The following is a 19,171-nucleotide window of genomic DNA, read 5'->3' on the forward strand; positions in this document are numbered from 1 at the left end:
CCCAAGGGCAGGCAGGGTTGGGCAGCCAGTAGCTCAGGGCACAGGCAGCAAAGAATCATACTTCCAGACTCTGGCCAGGTCTTTGTCTCGTTGGGTCTCGTGATCTAGAGGATATGTTTGAAACTTGGACTTCCATTTCTCACATTCCTTTGTATGAATTTATTTTTAGGGTAGGGATGCTCTGTGATCATTTAAAGTACAGTAGAAGCCTGTGTTGCTGTGCCCCCCTCTTTTCTTGGATGCAAAGTGACCTGTTAGAACCCTGGTAGGCCGAGAAGTGGACTTCATTGGAAGATGATTCAAACATTTTCTATTGCATAGTAATCAGTTACACAAACTAAGGATCTTAAAAAAGAGAAGAAACCCACATTGTTATTGTCTGTCAGCCTCCATGTGTCAAGATAGGGATATAGTTTTGTTGAGTCCTGGATTGTAAGTCATAGGCTATGCTTGTGTTGTTGGCTGGATTGTGGTATCCTATGGAAATTTTGGTCCTCTTTGATGCTCACAGGGCAGAATTAATTTTTTTTTCTGGTTTAGAATAAATGATAGTGTATTTTCTTTGAGAAAATAGAGAAGCAAAGATGTCAAGTTCTTTGAGTTTTTTTTTAATTGACACACATAATTATTCTAGGTTTATGTATAATAATATCCTTTATGATAGAATCAAAGTCAACTGATCAATGTGGTGATTATTCTTTTTTGTGAACTTAATCAGATCTGGAACCAATGAAGAGAGATACTGGAGGGAAGTCTTTAAGGGGATTTCAAAGGAGGATTAACTGGGTGGGGAATACTCTCTCTGGTTGTAGGTGTGCAATATCTTCCCACAGCAATCCAGAAACAGAGGGGTCCAAGAAAGAGGTGCTGCCACCTGCTGGTATAATTTTGCACATCTGCCCTGTTATTGCTGCTGCTTCCATTACTGGCTGCCAACAGAACCCAACTTCTTTGGCCTTCCAACATAGACTAAAGACTAGCAGCTATCCAGAAGTGCCCCAGGCTTTCAGTGCCAGATTGAGATCCATGGCTAGTAAGCCCCAGAGCTGCTCATTAACCTTATTACTCTTGGATCCAAGGACAGACATGGGTCACAGCCAACAATAAAATAATAGTTTCTGCTGTGTCACTTGTGTGTCAGTAGGTGGCAGAGAGAAGAGAGGCTATGTCTACTCTCAGTGTTCTGAGGTTTGAAAACCTGAATGATTACTAGCCTAACATTTCTTGAAAAAAGTGAGCCTAATACAACCACCAGTCCGATGCCAGGCAAGCCTGGATGGGTTCCCAGGATGGTGAGCAAGACAGAAACTAGAAGAACCCCACATAGAGGCTGAGAGACAATAAAGATGTGGGGTTTTCAATTGTTTTTTTTTTTTGTTTTGTTTTTTAAAGATCCTAGCTTTGTATAACTGATGCAATAGAAAGTGTGGTAAGGCCAGCTCTCCTATTCTCCTATCCTTGAGGGATGCTCACCTGGAACTCCTCAAGTGTGTGCCCTACTCTCCTGAGTACTTGAGCTAGCTAGGGGCAGAGTCAGCTTTCCTGCTGTTAGCCCACCAGAGCCAGCTCTCCCATGATGCCCAGATGAGCCCTCAGACAGACATCAACATGTCCCCAGGCAGCAGCCCAAACCAGGTACATCTGTTTGGCCTTGCTGGTAACAGACTTCTGCTGCTATAGGGCCTCAGACCCAGATGTAGTTCATGGCAGCAACACAAGCCAGGAACTCACCATGGTCCCCAGTGGCGTCACTAGCTATTCACATCAGGCTGTTCTTCACTACCCTCAAGTCTACAGTTCTGCCTCTCTTCATTGTGCCCACATCCTTCTGTTTCTCTTTCTCCTCAATTTCTCTTCCACTTACTTGCTCCTTTTGGTGGAGCCAGGGGTCTGAGTGTATGAGCACCACAGGAGTGGCACCAGGCAGGGATCATCTCAGCCACAGTTTACACCTCCATGCCAGTGGGGCATCAGAATGATGGTCATTTCAGGCTAGCTCTATGTCCAGGCCCCATGATACCAGTCTTTTGGTCATCTTGGGCACACTCCTTGCACACACACCCATCCCCAGTTATCCCTTGCAAGGTTTTTCTATCACAGGCTCACTCCTATCCATTCTGGTTTAGAATGAATGATAGTGTATTTTCTTTGAGAAAATAGAGAAGCAAAGATGAATAGCTAGAGTGTGTGAAGGGACTGGTCCTACAGATCCAAAGCTATAGGATCTCCATGACAGAGGGCAACAGGATATCTGAGAGGAGTCCCAGTGAGATTTCAGTATTGATAGAGTAGCAGAAGTCAGAAGTCTCATAGCAGACCAAGAGTCATTGCAACAAATATTTTCAAGCAAAGAAGTGTAGACAAAAGGGTATACTGTGGGACACACTGTGACGCACCACAGCTTCCACAACGAAACTTTTTTCTCTGTTGGGGAGAGGTTGCAAGGGTGGAGGGCATGTATAAGGGGGGGGAGTAAGTGGGATTGTGTTGCATGATATGAAATTCACAAAGAACCAATAAAAGGCTAAAAAAAAGTAATAGTGTCATAAGACCATTGGATGTTCATGTTTATTTTTGTCCCCCCCCCCACTCTTTTTTTTAATTGAGGGGTGTTTCCTGCTAACTAGCTACCAAAGAAAGACTTAGGTGTATTCTCGTAATGATCTATATTTTTGCATTTCTCAGAAATCATTAAATATTTTGTAAGTTCATTGATCAAAGCATTTGAAAACGTGGAATACTATTTGTTTACCTATAGATCTTAGTTTTTAATCACCCATGCATGATTCCTCTAGCATGGAGTAGTTACAGAGCTGGGATAGCTGCTCTTCCTGACGTTCTACTTAACTCCTCTTGAGCAGTGGCCTTGGGGAATCTGATGTCAAACTCTATTCATCTTCCTTGTTCCATCTCTGCCACAACCAGTTTCATGACTCATGAGTTTGGGAAGAACAGATTTTTTTGCTTAGTTTTATGATACTCATATCATCGTGGACCAACATGGAATGTGCAGAACTCCACTGATGCTCAGTCAGGGTCTGGAGGCAATGCTATCATTAGCAGAAGCAAACCAGCTCGGAAGAACACTTTTGTCAGTTTTCATAACATTTTGGCGGTTCACTCTATTCATTGGCACCTAATAGACATGTAAGCATAATGCACACTGAGGATCAGCATCAGAAATAAGCTTCTCTGATATCCTCAGCAGGTTCAGCTCTGCCACTGAATGTGTATTTTAGATTTAGGATAATTAGAGGAACACAAAATGCAACCCAAGGATAAAAATGTCAGTGCTGGCATGGTGATATTTTATAGGAAGGGAAAGGAACCCACACAGTCTCCCAGAACTGATCGTTTTCCTGGTTACTGGAAGTCTATGTAAAAGGAAGTGCAGGCACATTCATATGTCCACAGACTGTAAGCACTACTTCCTGTGCAGTTAGCACAGAAGAAGGAAGGGCTCGGGACAGTTAGAAGTTCACAAGAAGGAACCAAGCAAGGATCAGACTGTAGAGAACCCAGAGTTAAGGTTCTTAGGGTTCCTGAGAGGTCCGCTGGAAGTGACTGGGTGACAAGGCACACAGGCTCAGGTAGGCAACCCTGAAGAGGCTTCCCTCTGAACAGCACTCTATTTCTGGGACTGCATTATAAGAAATTGCTGATGCTTTTAAAAACAATGGAGACATTGGGACACTTCAGAACTATATGGGCAAATGGAAGGAGTATTGGGTTTATATCTGTCCCGGCTGTTTCTAATTCTATGGTCTTGGTGGTCACTGTCCAAAGATCACATGACTAACAAGAGGAGAGCTCTTGTACCTGAAAAGGCTTTTAGGCCATTCACTAATTAGGCAGCCTAAGAGCTGAGAGTGGAAAAGAGAAAGGAGAGGCAAACTGAGCTCAGAAACAAATTCCACAGGCAACTTGGTCCTTCCAACTAACAAGGGCACAGTTCTGACCTTGAACCTCAGGTTACTACTCCAGGACATCTCACACTGCATTCAGCTGCTTCTCCATACTGAAGAGACTCAGACATAGGCTGTCTCTGGCAGATGGGAAAATAGGAAGAAAAGCCAGAGTCAGAGACAGCTGGGGTCACACACCCAACTATGTCTAAGCAATTGCTTAATAATGAAAATCTTAAATATGTATTGAGCATCAAGTCTATGTCATTATAAAACCATGTGTTATTTTCACACTTAAATCAAAATTTACCTCTGAAATTCATTTTTTTTTTTGTTTTTCGAGACAGGGTTTCTCTGTATAGCTCTGGCTGTCCTGGAACTCACTGTAGACCAGGCTGGCCTCGAACTCAGAAATCCACCTGCCTCTGCCTCCCAAGTGCTGGGATTAAAGGCATGTGCCACCACCGCCCGGCTCTGAAATTCATTTTTGATTATAACTTTACTAAGAAATAGAATTACTGTGAGGATCCTAAAATACAATAAAATATGCGGGGCAGATGCTGAAAACAATACTATGAGACAAACAATGAACAAATAGTTCTCAGTAGTTAGGGTAGTATGTAATGTGAATTGGAGAATTTTAATTATATCTCAAGATTGGTAGAATAACTTGAGGATCAAACTCATCAAAATAAGGGCCAGTGTGCTTGAACATGATAGCAACTAGGGAATGAGTGCTGCAGTTTGAAAATCTTTCTAGTAAAGTTACTTGTGTGTATATGTGTGTACGCATGCATGTGTATGTGTGTTAAGGCAAATATGCAGGTCACAGACAGCTTGCAATGGATCTCTCCTTCTGCTCTGTGGGTCCAGCAAATTGAACTCAGGCCTTCAGGCTTGAAGTCAAATGCCTTTGTCCGCTGAGCCAAGTTGACAGTTCCAGTTTACAAGTTTTATGTGAACATTTGGCTCTGCACACTAGGTTCAGTGGGAGTTGTTGTTGTCATGTTCTGAATATGTTCATTGTCTAAAAACAACACTCTATCTCAAACAGAAAAAATTCCTCCTGAATCCAAGGTTTGGATTTTCAAATTTTCTTTAGTCTTCTAGTTTCTTCCCCTGGAGGATAAGTCAAGAACGCAGTAAGGTACTCACCTACAGATTTGAGAGTGGGAAGCTGGGTGTGCAGTTCCTTGTAAGAGCTGAGTCCATTTTCTCTTCCAGCTGTGAGAACTCCATCATGATTACACAAGTAGTGACCAATGAGACCGTCACAGTCATTTCACCAAATGGAATCAGCTTTCCCCAAACAGACAAACCCCAGCCTACCCACCAGAGGAAAGACAGCCTGAAGAAACATCTAAAGGCAGAGATCAAAGTGATTGCGGTAAATCCCACTCAGAACACCCTGGGGTGGGAGGAGGGCAGAGGGTGAGGCTCTATATATTAGAAACAGAGATAGATTTGGGGGTGGAAGCCTTCAGTTTTGACAGAGTGATCACTGAGTGGCCAGTAGACTAGTGGAAGCCCCTTGGAAAGCTGCTTAAATCTCTAAGATGTTCTACAAATTGGCAAGTATTTCCCCTGTTTCAATATACTTGGGCTGTAATTCAATGACCTTATTCCATCAGGCACTGAGGTTTTGTTGATTTTTTTTTTTTATTTTTGGAGAGTACTTGCTAAGTATTTTATGAAAACATTTGTAGCTCCATTCTATGTGCTGAGTGTAGAACATCCTTCTCCTCTTTAGTGAGAAGAGATGATACAAAAAGACCTTTGATTTGCTTCTTCATGCTGATCCAGGACATACTAAAGGGACTTTTGAGTACAGGGAGATGAGAAAGAAAATATTTTGTGCTATGAGGAAAGATGGAGATGTTTTGTCAGTGCTGTCTGTATGAAACACTATTTGCATGGGCCTTTGTGTTACCCAGTCCCAGAACTTAGTGGAACTGATGGTCTTGTCTTGGGCATACATACAATCCTCTGGAAGCTCATGTAACAAAATGTTTATAAATTTGTTTAATCAAAATTACAACAGTTGTGAATCTGTGAAGTGAAGAAGGGTATCAGGAAGATAAAATTTCCCTTTTAATATGGAGGTAAGGGATCACCAGACTGTACACCTGGACTGAAGGTGCTGTGGAACAGGCCAGAGAGGGTAGCCCTATGTGGTGTTCTGTGGGATCTGAGTGATGTGGAGTGAGGTTTCCACATTCTAGTGCTCAGTGGGAGGGCTGTCAGATGCCTCTTCTTCTTCCCACAAGAGGGAGCAGGAGACTTGCTAACTATGCACTCAAGCTCAGCCCAAGCCAGAAGATGCCAGAAATGGTCATGAGCATGACAGAAATTACTGAAAGAGACCCGAGGTTCTAGCAGAACCACATCCCCTCCAGAATGAATTTTCTCTCTGACTGCAGAGCTTGCACAATATCTGTGTGCTCACTGGGATGTTGTAGAAGATGTCAATGCATAGGCACCATGGGAAAAGTAGAGAGGTCCTTCTTGTCATTGCTGGCTTAATCGCCATCTCCCTTCTTTCAACAGGCAATCCAGATCATGTGTGCTGTGATGGTGTTGGCTCTGGGAATCATTTTGGCATCTGTTCCCTCTGTCCCACATTTTACCTCAGTGTTTTCAGTCCTGTTAAAATCTGGCTACCCATTTATAGGAGCTTTGTTTGTAAGTAGACTTCTGTGGGGAATAAGATGGGGAGGAGAGAGAAGGGAGTTGTCACCTAGCTGCATTTCTGTCTACTGTGAAAAGGAGGTCAATAGTAGACCTTGTTCATTTGTCTGTCATGAGAGAGGGTCTTAGTGTAGAAGGACAGCAGTTACATCATCCTGAAGATATTTTCATGTAGTTCAAATAAGCATTTCTTGTTAATATCACCCTTTCATGACATCTCTTGAGCGATGATGAGTTTAGTGGCTTCCTGGCTTTAGGGAAAAGTCTAGGAAGTGGGATCCAAATGATCTAGAGCTTTCTGTATTGTACAAGGTCATGTAGTGGATCACACTGCAGGAAGGAACAACTTTCATTCTTTTGATCTGGCTTTGTTGTAGGCATTCAGGGTGATAGAATGGCTATTCCTCTGACACTGTTCCCTGTCTTGGATCAGGAGGAAATGAAGGTCCTTTTCTCAGAGGACAGCTCTCCTCTAGACTGATGTGGTCAAATTTCACTCACAAGTAAGGTTTCCTGTCGCTGTGGCTTCCCATCTGATTACTACAGCTCAGTAACATTTTTTCCCTACTTACATTTCTTTCTTTGATTCATCCATAGCTCAACCTTCCTTTCTGTTGTGTCAATGATTTCTGCTTTAGTCAGGCCAATCCATTGACTTCATCCATGGTCCATGAATATTCTTCTTTTGTCCCAGGGTCCAGGACCCTTAGTTGTTGTCCCTTTTTGGTCCTCTCCTGAATTCCGTATCTAGACATCTTACGTTTTCCTTATGGCGACTCTACTTGATGACTTTGATAGTTGTTGGTCAACATTTTTGTGGAATGTTTGCAGATCTAATTGAGGCCAGGATGGTGAATGAATAGGTGATGAGAGAGGAGAGGCACCTTTCTGTTAGATCATGTGAAAGATGCATACTTTCAACTCCGTTTCACTGTTGAAATAACTCTCTGCATGAAGTTGTGCTGTTGTTTTTATTCTTCAAGCTTTCTTCGTCTCCATTCTGTGGTCTTCTCATGTCAATCAGCATTGTTCCCATGGGAAAAGTCATTGAGTTACTTTTAGTTTAACTTTAAGAACACACACTTAGAGCTCCTGCAGTAGCTCAACAGCAGAACACTTGAGTAGTATGTATAAGGTGCTGGGTTTAACCCCCAACATCACCAAGAAAAGGAATCACTTATGAGTATGGGCATATTGATGAATTCTGGAGGCTGAAACATCAGATGGCCTGGCATTTTAAAATTCATCATCAGAAACGTTCTATTACTTACCTTCTGTAAGTCTACTGAGTCTGAGAACATATTTTGCTTGCCTTTCTGATCAGTGTGCAAGAAAGACTTCATGCCATCCAGCCCCCTGCCTTTTGTTTTCATTCACCTGGTGTCTGGAGCCACCAGCTAAGAGCTCATTTCAGCTCTTGCACTGCAGTTAACAAATTGGATTCTGCTTTTCTTTAAGGAACAAGTAGATCTTATTTTCAAAGTCTTACAAAAATTGGAAGGATACACATCAGAAGCCATTTTGGGAGCTAGTATTATTTTTACACTAAAGCCAAACAAAGGCATTACAAGAAAAGGAAACTACAGATGAAATTCTCAAAAATGTAATTTCAAAATTCTTCATCAATATACTAGCACAAGGAGTATGACAGCACATAAAAAACATTACTCAGCATGATCAAGTTGGATTTGCTTAGAGATTTAAAGGTGGTTTAATGTATGCCACCGAGTAAATGATATTCCTTTATTAATGGAGGTACAACAGCAATTTCTTGGTATTTTTCATTCTAAACCATTATCTTGTATTTTTCTTCAAAGTTCACCCTCCCAAATTTTTCTTTCCCAAAAAAAACTCATTTGCTATCTTTTAGGGTGCTTGTTAATTTTAATGGTATAGATTCAAGCTTGTATTTGTCTTTTCTCAAAACTTTCTAGGTATCACATGTGCAAGGGGAAAATCTATGCACCTACATGTGTCTTAAATCACTGGTCAGTTTTTTACCAGGGCTTTTCCTATTGGAGTGCTTCATAGGCCCCAGATACTAACAATGCAGCCATTCTATACTCTCGCATGCTGGCTTGACAATGTTTTTCTTTTCCCTGAGCAGTTTGTCATCTCTGGAATTCTGTCTGTTATCACAGAGAAAAAGATGACTAAGCCTTTGGTGAGTACAAGAGCTATAACCTACCATTAATGGGAATGGAACTTAGTGAGAACACTTCCAAGCCCCCCCCCAAAAAAAAAAAAAAAACCATCAAGCCAGTTTCTCCATATTGAAAGTTAGAAGCTAATTTTAGAATAGCTATGTCTTAGACTTAGAAACTCACTCTAAATTCTCTGTAACCCTGTACAGTGTGTGTTCTTCCTGCCCTAGTGCCCAAAATAAAAGCCTATATGATATTAACAATCAATGGCCAAGAATCTCATGCAAAAAATCTGCTTCCTTATGATGCTGTCTATAAATAACAGGCTCTATTATCATCAATTTCATTCCATTAGGGCATACCTAGGAGATTAGTAATCATACCTCTGGGACCATTTATAAGCTGAAAATTCAGATGGTCTAAAAGGAATCAAAAGGATAAAAACCTTTTCTCTTTGCCTTTCACTGGCATGTGATCTTTTCTGCTTTGCCAACTCCTCTTTGTAAATGTAACTTTTATTAACCTGATGTAATTGTCATCTTGGAAGCTTACTGCGGAATAAGCTCACCTTTTCTAGTTCTTTCTGAACTCTGGCTGGCCAGTTCCACTCAGCTGTTTTGGCTCAAATTCCTCTGCAAATTGACTGATTCAATTTGGCTTCTAACTGAATTGCTTTGCTTGGCCTCAAACTAATTTTGGCAATTTGTTCTAATTTGGCTCCTTATTCTCTGGCTTCAGCAGTCTCTGCTGACCTGCACTGAACTACATGAACTCATGAATAAACTCAACTCCACCGCATTGCACTCACAGCCCCCCCTCCCCTCCCTCCCTCCTTCCCTCCCTCTCTCTCTCTGTCTCTCTCTGTCTCTCTGTCTCTCTCTCTGTCTCTCTCTCTGTCTCTCTCTCTGTCTCTCTCTCTCTCTCTCTCTCTCTCTCTCTCTCTCTCTCTCTCTCTCCACTGCTCTTAAATAGATTTTCTTTCTTGTGCTGTTCTCATGAGAGTTTGGCATATCCTTTCTCTCTTTCTGTCAAATCTTTCTCTGATTCATCACTTTGTCTACCTCTCAATTAGTCATCACTTTCAAACATGCTGCTTCACTCTACAAATTAATTTTACCTTTAAAGGTGTGTACTAAGGACATGTCTGCATTCCAGCCAATTTACTCAGAGCTAGGTCTTTGGATATGATCACTTGCCAAAACAGTCATATTACTGGATTAAAATTCCTCTACACCTCTCCATGATCGTAGCCTGATCCATGGCATGAGCCAAAATATTTCATTATTCTCTCAAGCTGATCACATGAGACATTTTGTCAAAACAACAAAAAGTCTTCCACAAAAGTATTAAAATTTTATTTATCAGTGGTGGAACAAAAAGGCTTATAGAAAAGGTACATCTGTTGTGAGTTTGCTGTATAATTTCACCCACTGAATGAAGAACTTAAGAAAACAGATTAGATGTTGTTCACATGAGGAGTTTTCTTCTACATTTGATCTATAACACATGGATTATGACACTTTTGTTAGGACTCACTTTCAGCATCCCAATTGTGACTATTTGGTCAAGAAGTTAAAGAGTACGACTTGCTAGTATTCCAACGCATCAGAACTAAGTGCTGTATTTAATCCTGAAAAGAAAAGTGGCCTATCAGGCCAAATTATAATCTAGTATATGACAGTTGGGTATACTCTGTTACTTTCATACATATAACTATAGCCCATAGAAAGGTCTTAGCTCAATTCTTATATTTGATAAGCCAAGGAAGAAAGGAAGCTGCTTCTGAGATCAGTTTATTTATCTCCCTAAATTGTGAATGGTGTAGCATGAGATCCAGAGTGACAGCAGAAAGTCACTGAGGAACTGACTACTTGAGAACACTAAGTCTAGGGATATCTGGTCGTGTTTCTTGACATTCATCCAGTCTTGACTGGTTTTCTTCTTCTTCTCACTATTTGTGTTCATATTGTATTATCTCTTGTCCTGTGTTGACAAAGCATAAAGTCTTTTGCACTTGACCTTTAGCATAGCCAGTCATATGCTTATACACACCCCAGGGCCTGGTTGATGCTACAATTCATGTCCTCACCTTTATCTTCAGGTGTATGTGCTTTTGAGAGAGTAGTGTGCCAGGTGGTGGGAGGATTAACTACTTTACCTGCCACTCCTATGTTCCTGAGAGTTCCATGGAGGTTTCTAAGAATATGAGTCAGATTTACTTTTCTGCAACAAACACATGGGATTAATCAATTTACAAAGAGGAAAAGTTTATTTGGGCTCACATTTTAAGAAGTCCTCATGCATGGCTGTATGAATCTGTTCCTTTGGAACCATTAGAGAGGCAGAACCTGTTGGGAAACAAAGTATGACAAATTTTCAATCAGGCTACACTTGCTAATGGTTCTACCACTTTACACTAGCATTCACCTGGGAATTAGGTTTTCATCACATGATTTTTTTAGGAGTAGTAATCATGCCAGATTCAAACTATATCATTGAAGGTATTGGTAGATAGGGAAAATTTAGGTTCTGCACTTTTACCTTTGGCTACACTCTATTGGAAAATTTTCAGGCTTATCTCACAGGACGCTACTTGCAGTCATGGATGAAGCTGTTAGAAAAACATTTTCTTCCTGCCTCTGAAGATTCTACTTATCCATTCATAATTTACCTTCTGGGTTTATATGTTTGTAGACACTAGAGGGCACCGAGAAATAAGCTATTATAGTTTTAGATCCTAAAAGAGATAAGCAGCTGGGTCTATTATAATGTAGCGAATAAGAGACATATGTGATGTGTGTTGTCATTCCAGGTTCACAGCAGCCTAGCCCTGAACATCCTGAGTGTCCTCTATGCTCTTACAGGCATCATTATCCTCTCTGTCAGCCTGGCTGCTTTAGAGCCTGCCTTGCAGCAATGTCAGCTAGCTCAACAACTAGCCACAACCCCACATTATTATCGTTTCTTTCGTCCTGAGCCATCAAACAAGAGCTGCTTCATAGCCAAAGCTGCTCTGACCGTAAGTATTTCAAAAGGAAATATTCGAGGTTTTAAAGACGTTTTTTGACAGCTGATTTCTTCTGTTCCCTGATTCAAAACTCTCTGTTCATTCTTTGTGTGTGCGTGTGTGTCTATTTTTAATTTATTAGTTTTTAAAACTAACATATAAAGTAACTGGTTTCATCATGGCATTTTCATAGACATTCTTTATTTTTATTCTTGTTGTGTATTTAGGTTAAAGCCAGAGCCATTGAAGACAGGCAAGAATGAACATATTGTTAAAATTCTACACAGAGGGAGTCATGTAGTAATAGCAAAATATTGAGGGAAATTACCAAATTACGTAGATGATAAAAGTATAAAGATCACCCCATATTTCCTAAGAATGAAGAAGATACTGCAGTTTTAGAGGTTGAGGTTGTCAAACCAAGAGTCTTAGTTTATGGGGTAGTGAGTGAAGATACCAGAAAAACAAAACAAAACCTAGATGATCAGGAAATGCATGAACCTTGGTGCATGTGTGTGGTTCAGGCATGAATGTGAGCTGAGCAAACCTCAGCCACATGCTGAGAAACAGTGTGGGAAATGCAGGGGTTGGGGGAAGTCAAGGCATCTACTCTCTCCAGTAATCACAGTAGCAAGGAGCACCAAGCCTGTGTGTGGGCGAGCTCACTGCTGCTTTCATTACAGCACAAAGAGATGAGCTTGTAAAATGAGAAAAGAAATACAGGGAAATGGAGAAGAGTAGCTGACAGTGACGTGAGGGCCTCCATCTTATCGGAAACACATTCGTTGTCCTGTAACCATAAAAGTCAGATGAACAAGAGACAGCTGGATGAGATAGATAGTCAGTTCTCCACCCAAGCTTTCTCAGTTTCTTATGGAGCTAGGCCCAGGGAGTCTTCCTTAGTTATGAAAATCACAATGATAAAAATAATATTTGCACTAGTCAGAACCTCACTACCCTACCTCATTAACCCTCAAAAATCTTTGCAGAGGAGATGTGATAAGAGATCAGACCGAAACTAGAAAAGTAGAGACAGCCCCACACTAAACAGAAGTGAGCCAAGAGCAGGAGCTGTTGACTCTGTCCTGGGGTCACTACCCTTCTCTGCTCCCTCATTCAATGAACAGGATAGTCAGGATCCACAATCAGGAGAGATGAGAAGTGGCAGAAAATGGCTTTTGACTTTGTTTGTCCTCTTCACCCACTTCCTCCAAGGAATGAAGGGACCAGACACCAAACTTAGCCCATTTGTGGGTTTGGGAAGATCCATTTCCCTTCTCTGATGTTGGGGACAATTTCGTCTCTATAGTCACCTCCCACCCAGGTATGAGGGCTTCAGTTGGCTCAATCACACCGACCTCTCTTCTCCTGAATTTAGGGTGTCTTTTCACTGATGTTGATCAGCAGCGTGTTGGAGCTTGGTCTGGCTGTCCTCATTGCCATGCTGCGGTGGAAACAGAGTCGCTCTGCTTTTTCTGGAGTGAGTATGCTAGAGGCCTCTTGAAACCTGCCTGGTGTTCCTCTGGGATATATTAGTCAATGCCACTAAGAATGTCAGACAGAATGATCAGCCATCTTGAAATATACACCATGTGGTTTGTTTGTTTTTTCATAGCGAGGGTCCTCAGTAGATATTGGAGAGAGTAGACAGAAGTAGACATGATGAAGGATACCTGGACACGAAATAGTTGTACATCACATATATCTTAGTTCTTTTTTTTTCCCAAAAAATCCAATCATAAATTTGAGGAAGTTAAATGTATCTCCCGGCAGTACATGGAGTTTTCCTGTAGTCAGGGAATCCCGACTATACTGCTCACTCAAACTAGAACACAGCTGCCTCCCTTCTGATTGGGAAAACTTCTCTAAGGGTAACTATCCTCTAACTATCTTAACTTTGCAATAGCTAGTTGCACATGTGAATGTGCCCTCTTTGAGATCTTAAAAATCTTCCTTATCTCAAAGTAGTAAAGAAATGTTGTTAAATCAAGTCACACCGAGCTTAGCTCAACTGAAAACTTTTCACCAGCCAAAGTCCTATTATGAATAAATAGTGAATAAATAAAAGTACGAATAAATAAAAGTCTATTGTGAATAAATACTGTATGATGAACATGAAATAGTTTTAGGAACTTAATGGGGCACTGGTCTCATCTTTAAATAAAGATGAAGCCTATGTAAAACTTCAAAGGAAATTATATTTATAACTGTACCTATTTATCTGTAGGTAGAGGTAAATAGCTACACATTTATTCAGTTAAATCTGAGTAAAGTCTGACACTTGATATATTTTCTTTTTTTTTGTAGAATGTGCTTTTCCTGTCTCAGGACTCAAAGAATAAATCCAGTATATCTTCAGAGTCACTTTGCAACCCTGATATGAGAAACTACTGACCTCATAAAAATTAAGTAGAAACTATATAGCAGAAGATCAGTCTTTAACACGATTTTTAAAAGCCATTAATTGTGTGACAGCAATGCTTAATATCTTAAAATGTGTGTGTTGGTTAATAAGCAAGCATGAAAGCATGTTCACTGGCTGGGTTCAGTAAAATGCTCTTGATATTGCTTCAGCAAAAGCACAGACCTGTAAATTGCAATTTATGTAGTGGTCAAAGAGCCCCAGATAGCTTCTCAAAAAAAAAAAAACTAGAGGAATGTTTCATAGGATCATAGTGGAGCAAATAGGCAACATTTCTTCTTATCCTTTCCACTTGGCTGCAGCAGGGACTAGTTAGTGCCTGAGATCTTAGTCTGTTTGTGTGGCATGGGACTTTATGGCATCTATTTTATTCATAAGTTCATGAAGACAAGTCACCTGCTATGAAATCCCAAAGAGCATACAAGATATTGTCCTCCACAGAAAGTCTTATGTAAACCCATATTTTATTTGTATAGTTTTGTTTTTGCATTTAAGTACATGGCATATCACTTGACATAGACATGTCAAGATGAAGTACCTTTCTTACGTCCTAAGTGAAACCAAAAGTTTCACGAAAATCTAACCAAGAATACTCAACATTTACTAAGACATTTACTACTTTTTTATTTCAAAATAAAAAGGAACTGTTGTATTTTAACTTTTTCCTGATGTTTGTGCACATTTCTTCTATTTCTTTTTCTATTGTAAATACTGTCTAAAAAACTGGAAGAAATAACATAAATAATAAATTAAAGTATGGATTAAACTGAATCTGAATGAGCATTCAATATTTAGCAACACTGTCTGGGTACCAGTTGGGATACTTGATTTTGGGATCAGCAGCGTTAACAGAATAATGGTCTTAATTTCAGACCATTCATAGTCAAATATGAGAGGTGGGAGTAAGAGTAAACCTGAGATTGTACTGTACATGGAATTCACTCTATCTCAGCATAGAATAAAGTCTAATTTGTTCCGCCCACAAAATGTAAGAAACAGGGAAAGAGTAGGTAAGAGAGCAGAAGTATGAAAGTATGAGAAGAGAAGGGAGGAAGGGAAAGAGAAGTGTAGGGAAGGAGAGAGAGAGAGAGAGAGAGAGAGAGAGAGAGAGAGAGAGAGAGAGATTCTTCTTTAAGAAATTTCTCCATTGTCGAAACCTCAGGATAGAGTACCTAGGAACTACACTTGGTGATTTTATCTTCTTTATTGGCCCTCTAGCTAGTTTTATTCTGATAAATTAAATGTTTCACTTGCTGAGTTGAAGGTTAATCATACTTGAGGGTATAGAAAGAGAATGCAGAAATATCAACACCAAAAATTCATTGTATTTATTATTATAAAAAGACACTACACCCAAACACTAAATGATAAAGTGGACAAAGAGCAGGTTTGGCACACTACAATGTTATGTCAAGTTAAAGAAGTGAAGTGCCACCTCATCATAGTCATGATACAGAGCATATGTAGAGAGGTCCTGTTCAGTGGAGCGGTACAACACACACACGAGCACATGATGACAATTGCCCATAGACCTGCTCTCCTCAGGCCCTACCGATCTTCATGACATCTAGAATTTTCTATGTTTGAGTCAAAATTTATAACTGCCAAATGTGAACACTTGGGAATCAAAAAGTTTTATGTTTGAGAAAAAAGCCAATGCAATATCTGTTAAAAGCTTCCTGGTTAAGCTTTTAAAAAACTGACATAAATCACATGATTGTAAGTTTTCTATACAATCACAGAATAACATAAACATGGACTGTGCATTTAAATGGCATGAGATACAATGAAGTGGGCTGACCCTGTGAATTAGTAGAGCTGAGATGTAGGCATCATATTCAGGGGAACTTAGAAACAAGGAAGAATCCTGTCTAGGGCAATATTTGCTTTGATCCAGTCTTTCTTCTATCAGTTTGAATTTTAGTTTTTAGTTGTTATTTTAAACATTAGCAAATGTTATACAGGTTAAAGAGATTTACCGTGACATACCCATACACAGTACGTTGTCTATGTCTGTCCTGTTTGTTACTTTGTTTGTTTGGTTGGTTGGCTGTTTGGTTTTTGTTATTATGGTTGTTGTTGTTAAATTAACACTAACTAGAGTTATCTGGGAAGCGAAACCTCAACTGAGAAAATATCTCTATTAGATTGGCCTTTAGGCAAGACTGTAGAGAACTTTCTTGATTGACAATTGATGTAGAGGGGCCTGGCTCATGGTGGACAGTGCCACTCCTGGCCAGGTACTCCTGGATAGTACATAAGAAAGCAGATTGAGCAAACAACAGGGAACAAGCCTCTAAGCAGCATTCCTCCAAAGCTGTGCTTCAGTTTCTGCTTCCATTGCCTTCCTTGAGTTAACTTCTGGATGGACTACAACTGTAAGCTAAAACAAACCCTTTCCTCTTCAAGTTGCTTTTGGTCATGATATTTATCGCAGCAGCAGAAACCTTGATAAGATGATATCAATTCACTCTTCTACCTTCACTCCTCTACCTCCCATCCTCCTTCCTAGTCTCTAATTCTTTCTTGCTGGATAACAGCTCCAGCTGCAAGATTCAGGTACTGAGACTGGGAAGGGGCTTTCTGACCATCTACTGACTTTCAAGCAAGTGGCCCCAAATGGCTTGGACATCTTTATACAACCACAATCCTGCTCCCCTGGGCAGTAATATCATTGGATATTTTATTAAAAGAAATCATAACATCAGCATTCAAAAACTTCCCTCATTTCAAAAGCCCCCAGTAGTTTCTCTTCCTCCTTCCCCATTCCCAATGGGTCAGTTACCCATTAACCTTATTTTGCACTATGTAGCACTATGTTAGCAAGCCAAAAATAAATGTGTAGCAAGGTATGTCCTGTAGACATGAGTATATACCCAATTGATAGCTGGTGGGTTATACTTTCCAAAACCTTACTTTAATAACTGTACTTACATGATTTAACCTCCATTCTAGCCCACCATCAACAAGATGTAGAAGAAAGGAAAGGTTTAATAGGGCATAGGAAGATGCAGACCTGTTTAGAAATAGTTCTTTCGAGCTAATCCAATCTCTATTGTCAGGACATTAGCAGTTCAGTTCACAGGAATCAGCAGGGTAGCTCCATCCACTTACAAAGACCATTCAGGACTTAGCAACAGCAGTTCAATCAAGAAGAAAATGTGACATTCTGCCAGTTGGCCCAAGAAGCAGCAAGAAGCCTTCAGAACACCACCAAAAGTTCTTTGGTGGCGTTTCTCTCTATGAAGTCACAACAACTGATGACCAGCACAGAGTGGCAAGGGGTACCAATAGCACAAAGCGTTGTCAATTGTCTGCTGGGTTCTATTTATACCTTTTCCAAACATCACATTCTCTCTCAAGTGTCTGCTCTAGGAAAACATCACATACCCCTTTTACAGGCTGCCTTCAGAAAATGTCTGTTCTCAGCAAAACATCCTTCCATTTTTCTGTTTGAGCAAAGGCATCCTTTCATATTACAGTTTCTAGAAAAAATATCTCACGATACAACTGAATCTTCAAGGGAACCAGAAATTTCCTCTTTAGGCAGGAAATGCGGTGAAACAATTAATCATTTGTGGGTAGAAGTCCAGTCACCACATAGCACCCCATTGTCTTAATGCTTTCTAAATTGCAGACAGAGATATGTATATTGGACTAAGTCACCTTTCCTGATATGCACCTGTCAATTCCTGATATCAACTTTCCAAGAACCATTTTTTAAGTCTCTATTGATCAGACATAGCTTCCCTATGTTCTAAGTCTCTGTTGATCAGACATATATTCCCCATTTTAAGTGTCTTTTGATTGCACACAGCTTTATCATTTAAAGTCTCAGTTGATCAGATATATTTTCATCAAAACAGTTATACAAAAAAGACCACCACTCTCTACTACTGGAACAAGCTTATTCAGTATGACTTTATCAGTTTCTCTAGTGACATAATTACATGTCCCCAAATACCAAGGATTAATGGTCATGTCTGAAGGATCTATACAGGCCAAAAGAGGAGAGGAGGGTTTGACCCCTTGAAAGAGTATTAACAAAAACAGAATCGTCCACAAGGCTTTCAGCCTGTGTGATCCTGGCCTTGTCTGTGACTGACAAAATGAAACTAAATTTTGCTATGAGCATACATAGAGAAAAGAAAGGAGAGCTTGTAATACATACAGTCTAGGGAATAAGCATAGAGGCCACCAAATTTACTACAGGCCCTTGGCAAATGGAAGGGGAGTCCATGGGCTTTGCCACAGTAGAATCTCAGGGGTCTCCATGGGCCTTGCCACAGTAGAATACATCAGTGAAGCACTCATATGCTGTTCCCTGGAGATGCTGCATGCTCCTTGCCAGTTTCTTTCTACTTTCATATCATTAAGTTTGTTTGTTAACTTCTACACATCAGAAAAAAAAATGTCGTACTGTGTTCTTATGTCTTTCTGATTTTATTGACTCAATGGCTCTATATTCTATACATTTTTGTACAAATGAGGGGATTCAATTTTTCACTATCACTCCATTCTGTATGTCTGCCATCAATCCCTTATCTGTTCACTGTGGTTTGAGACAGAGTCATTAGCATGTAAGAAGTGGGCAGAGATCGATGTCTTACAAATAGAGCACTATGCTTGCACTTTCATAGTTGCTCTTCTGTGAAGTTGAATGAAATAGTAGGAAGCAGATGGCCAAAAAGGACTCATGGTAACGTTTCTGTCACATACCCACACCAGAGCAAGTCAGTCTTCTTGAGGACTGTACAGAGTCTACATACCAGACAGGACATTAAGTGCTGTAACTGCACTATGAAAATATGCCAAGGTAAGAAGCAACCCTACCTATTCCTCGGTCTTTGCTTGGCTCTGAGAAGGAGCCTAGTGTGGAGAGTGTGAGAGTGCCTGGGCTGTGAGAAGGTCAGTGTAAAGAAAACCAGAGGAAGTAAGGAGTGGAAAGTTCCATATCTAAAGCCTTGTTGTGAGTTTGCAATTTGGTTTTGTTTAACTTTTTTTT

At 40.3% G+C, this 19,171-nt stretch overlaps 1 protein-coding gene, 1 long non-coding RNA gene and 1 other non-coding gene across 5 annotated transcripts; 2 read left to right on the forward strand and 1 right to left on the reverse strand.

The window, feature by feature from the left end:
• The first annotated feature begins 1,093 nt into the window (after nt 1–1,093).
• LOC114623528 lies at nt 1,094–1,222 on the forward strand. The gene has a single exon (XR_003711778.1). It is a non-coding gene; the product is annotated as a small nucleolar RNA SNORA17 (small nucleolar RNA).
• A 2,231-nt stretch (nt 1,223–3,453) lies between these two features.
• Nucleotides 3,454–14,937, forward strand: LOC114623455 (membrane-spanning 4-domains subfamily A member 6D-like). 3 transcript variants are annotated; one of them, XM_028770126.1, is made up of 7 exons: nt 3,454–3,590; nt 5,130–5,292; nt 6,453–6,587; nt 8,701–8,757; nt 11,550–11,756; nt 13,123–13,224; nt 14,052–14,937. In XM_028770126.1, the coding sequence occupies exons 2-7, from the start codon at nt 5,146–5,148 to the stop codon at nt 14,136–14,138; spliced, it is 735 nt and encodes a 244-aa protein (XP_028625959.1). In that variant the 5' UTR covers nt 3,454–3,590; nt 5,130–5,145; the 3' UTR covers nt 14,139–14,937. The 3 variants fall into 3 exon arrangements, with proteins under 3 accessions (XP_028625959.1, XP_028625960.1, XP_028625961.1); XM_028770127.1 differs by lacking the exon at nt 8,701–8,757 and having other exon boundaries at nt 3,471–3,590; XM_028770128.1 differs by lacking the exon at nt 6,453–6,587 and having other exon boundaries at nt 3,471–3,590.
• Nucleotides 10,988–13,358, reverse strand: LOC114623456. Its single transcript, XR_003711767.1, has 2 exons — nt 13,103–13,358; nt 10,988–11,085 (listed from the first exon to the last, which is right to left on the reverse strand). It is a non-coding gene; the product is annotated as an uncharacterized LOC114623456 (long non-coding RNA).
• Nucleotides 14,938–19,171: the final 4,234 nt, after the last annotated feature.

The sequence above is a fragment of the Grammomys surdaster genome, unplaced genomic scaffold (genome assembly GCF_004785775.1).
Source record: "Grammomys surdaster isolate TR1022 unplaced genomic scaffold, NIH_TR_1.0 198, whole genome shotgun sequence".
NCBI lineage: Eukaryota > Metazoa > Chordata > Mammalia > Rodentia > Muridae > Grammomys > Grammomys surdaster.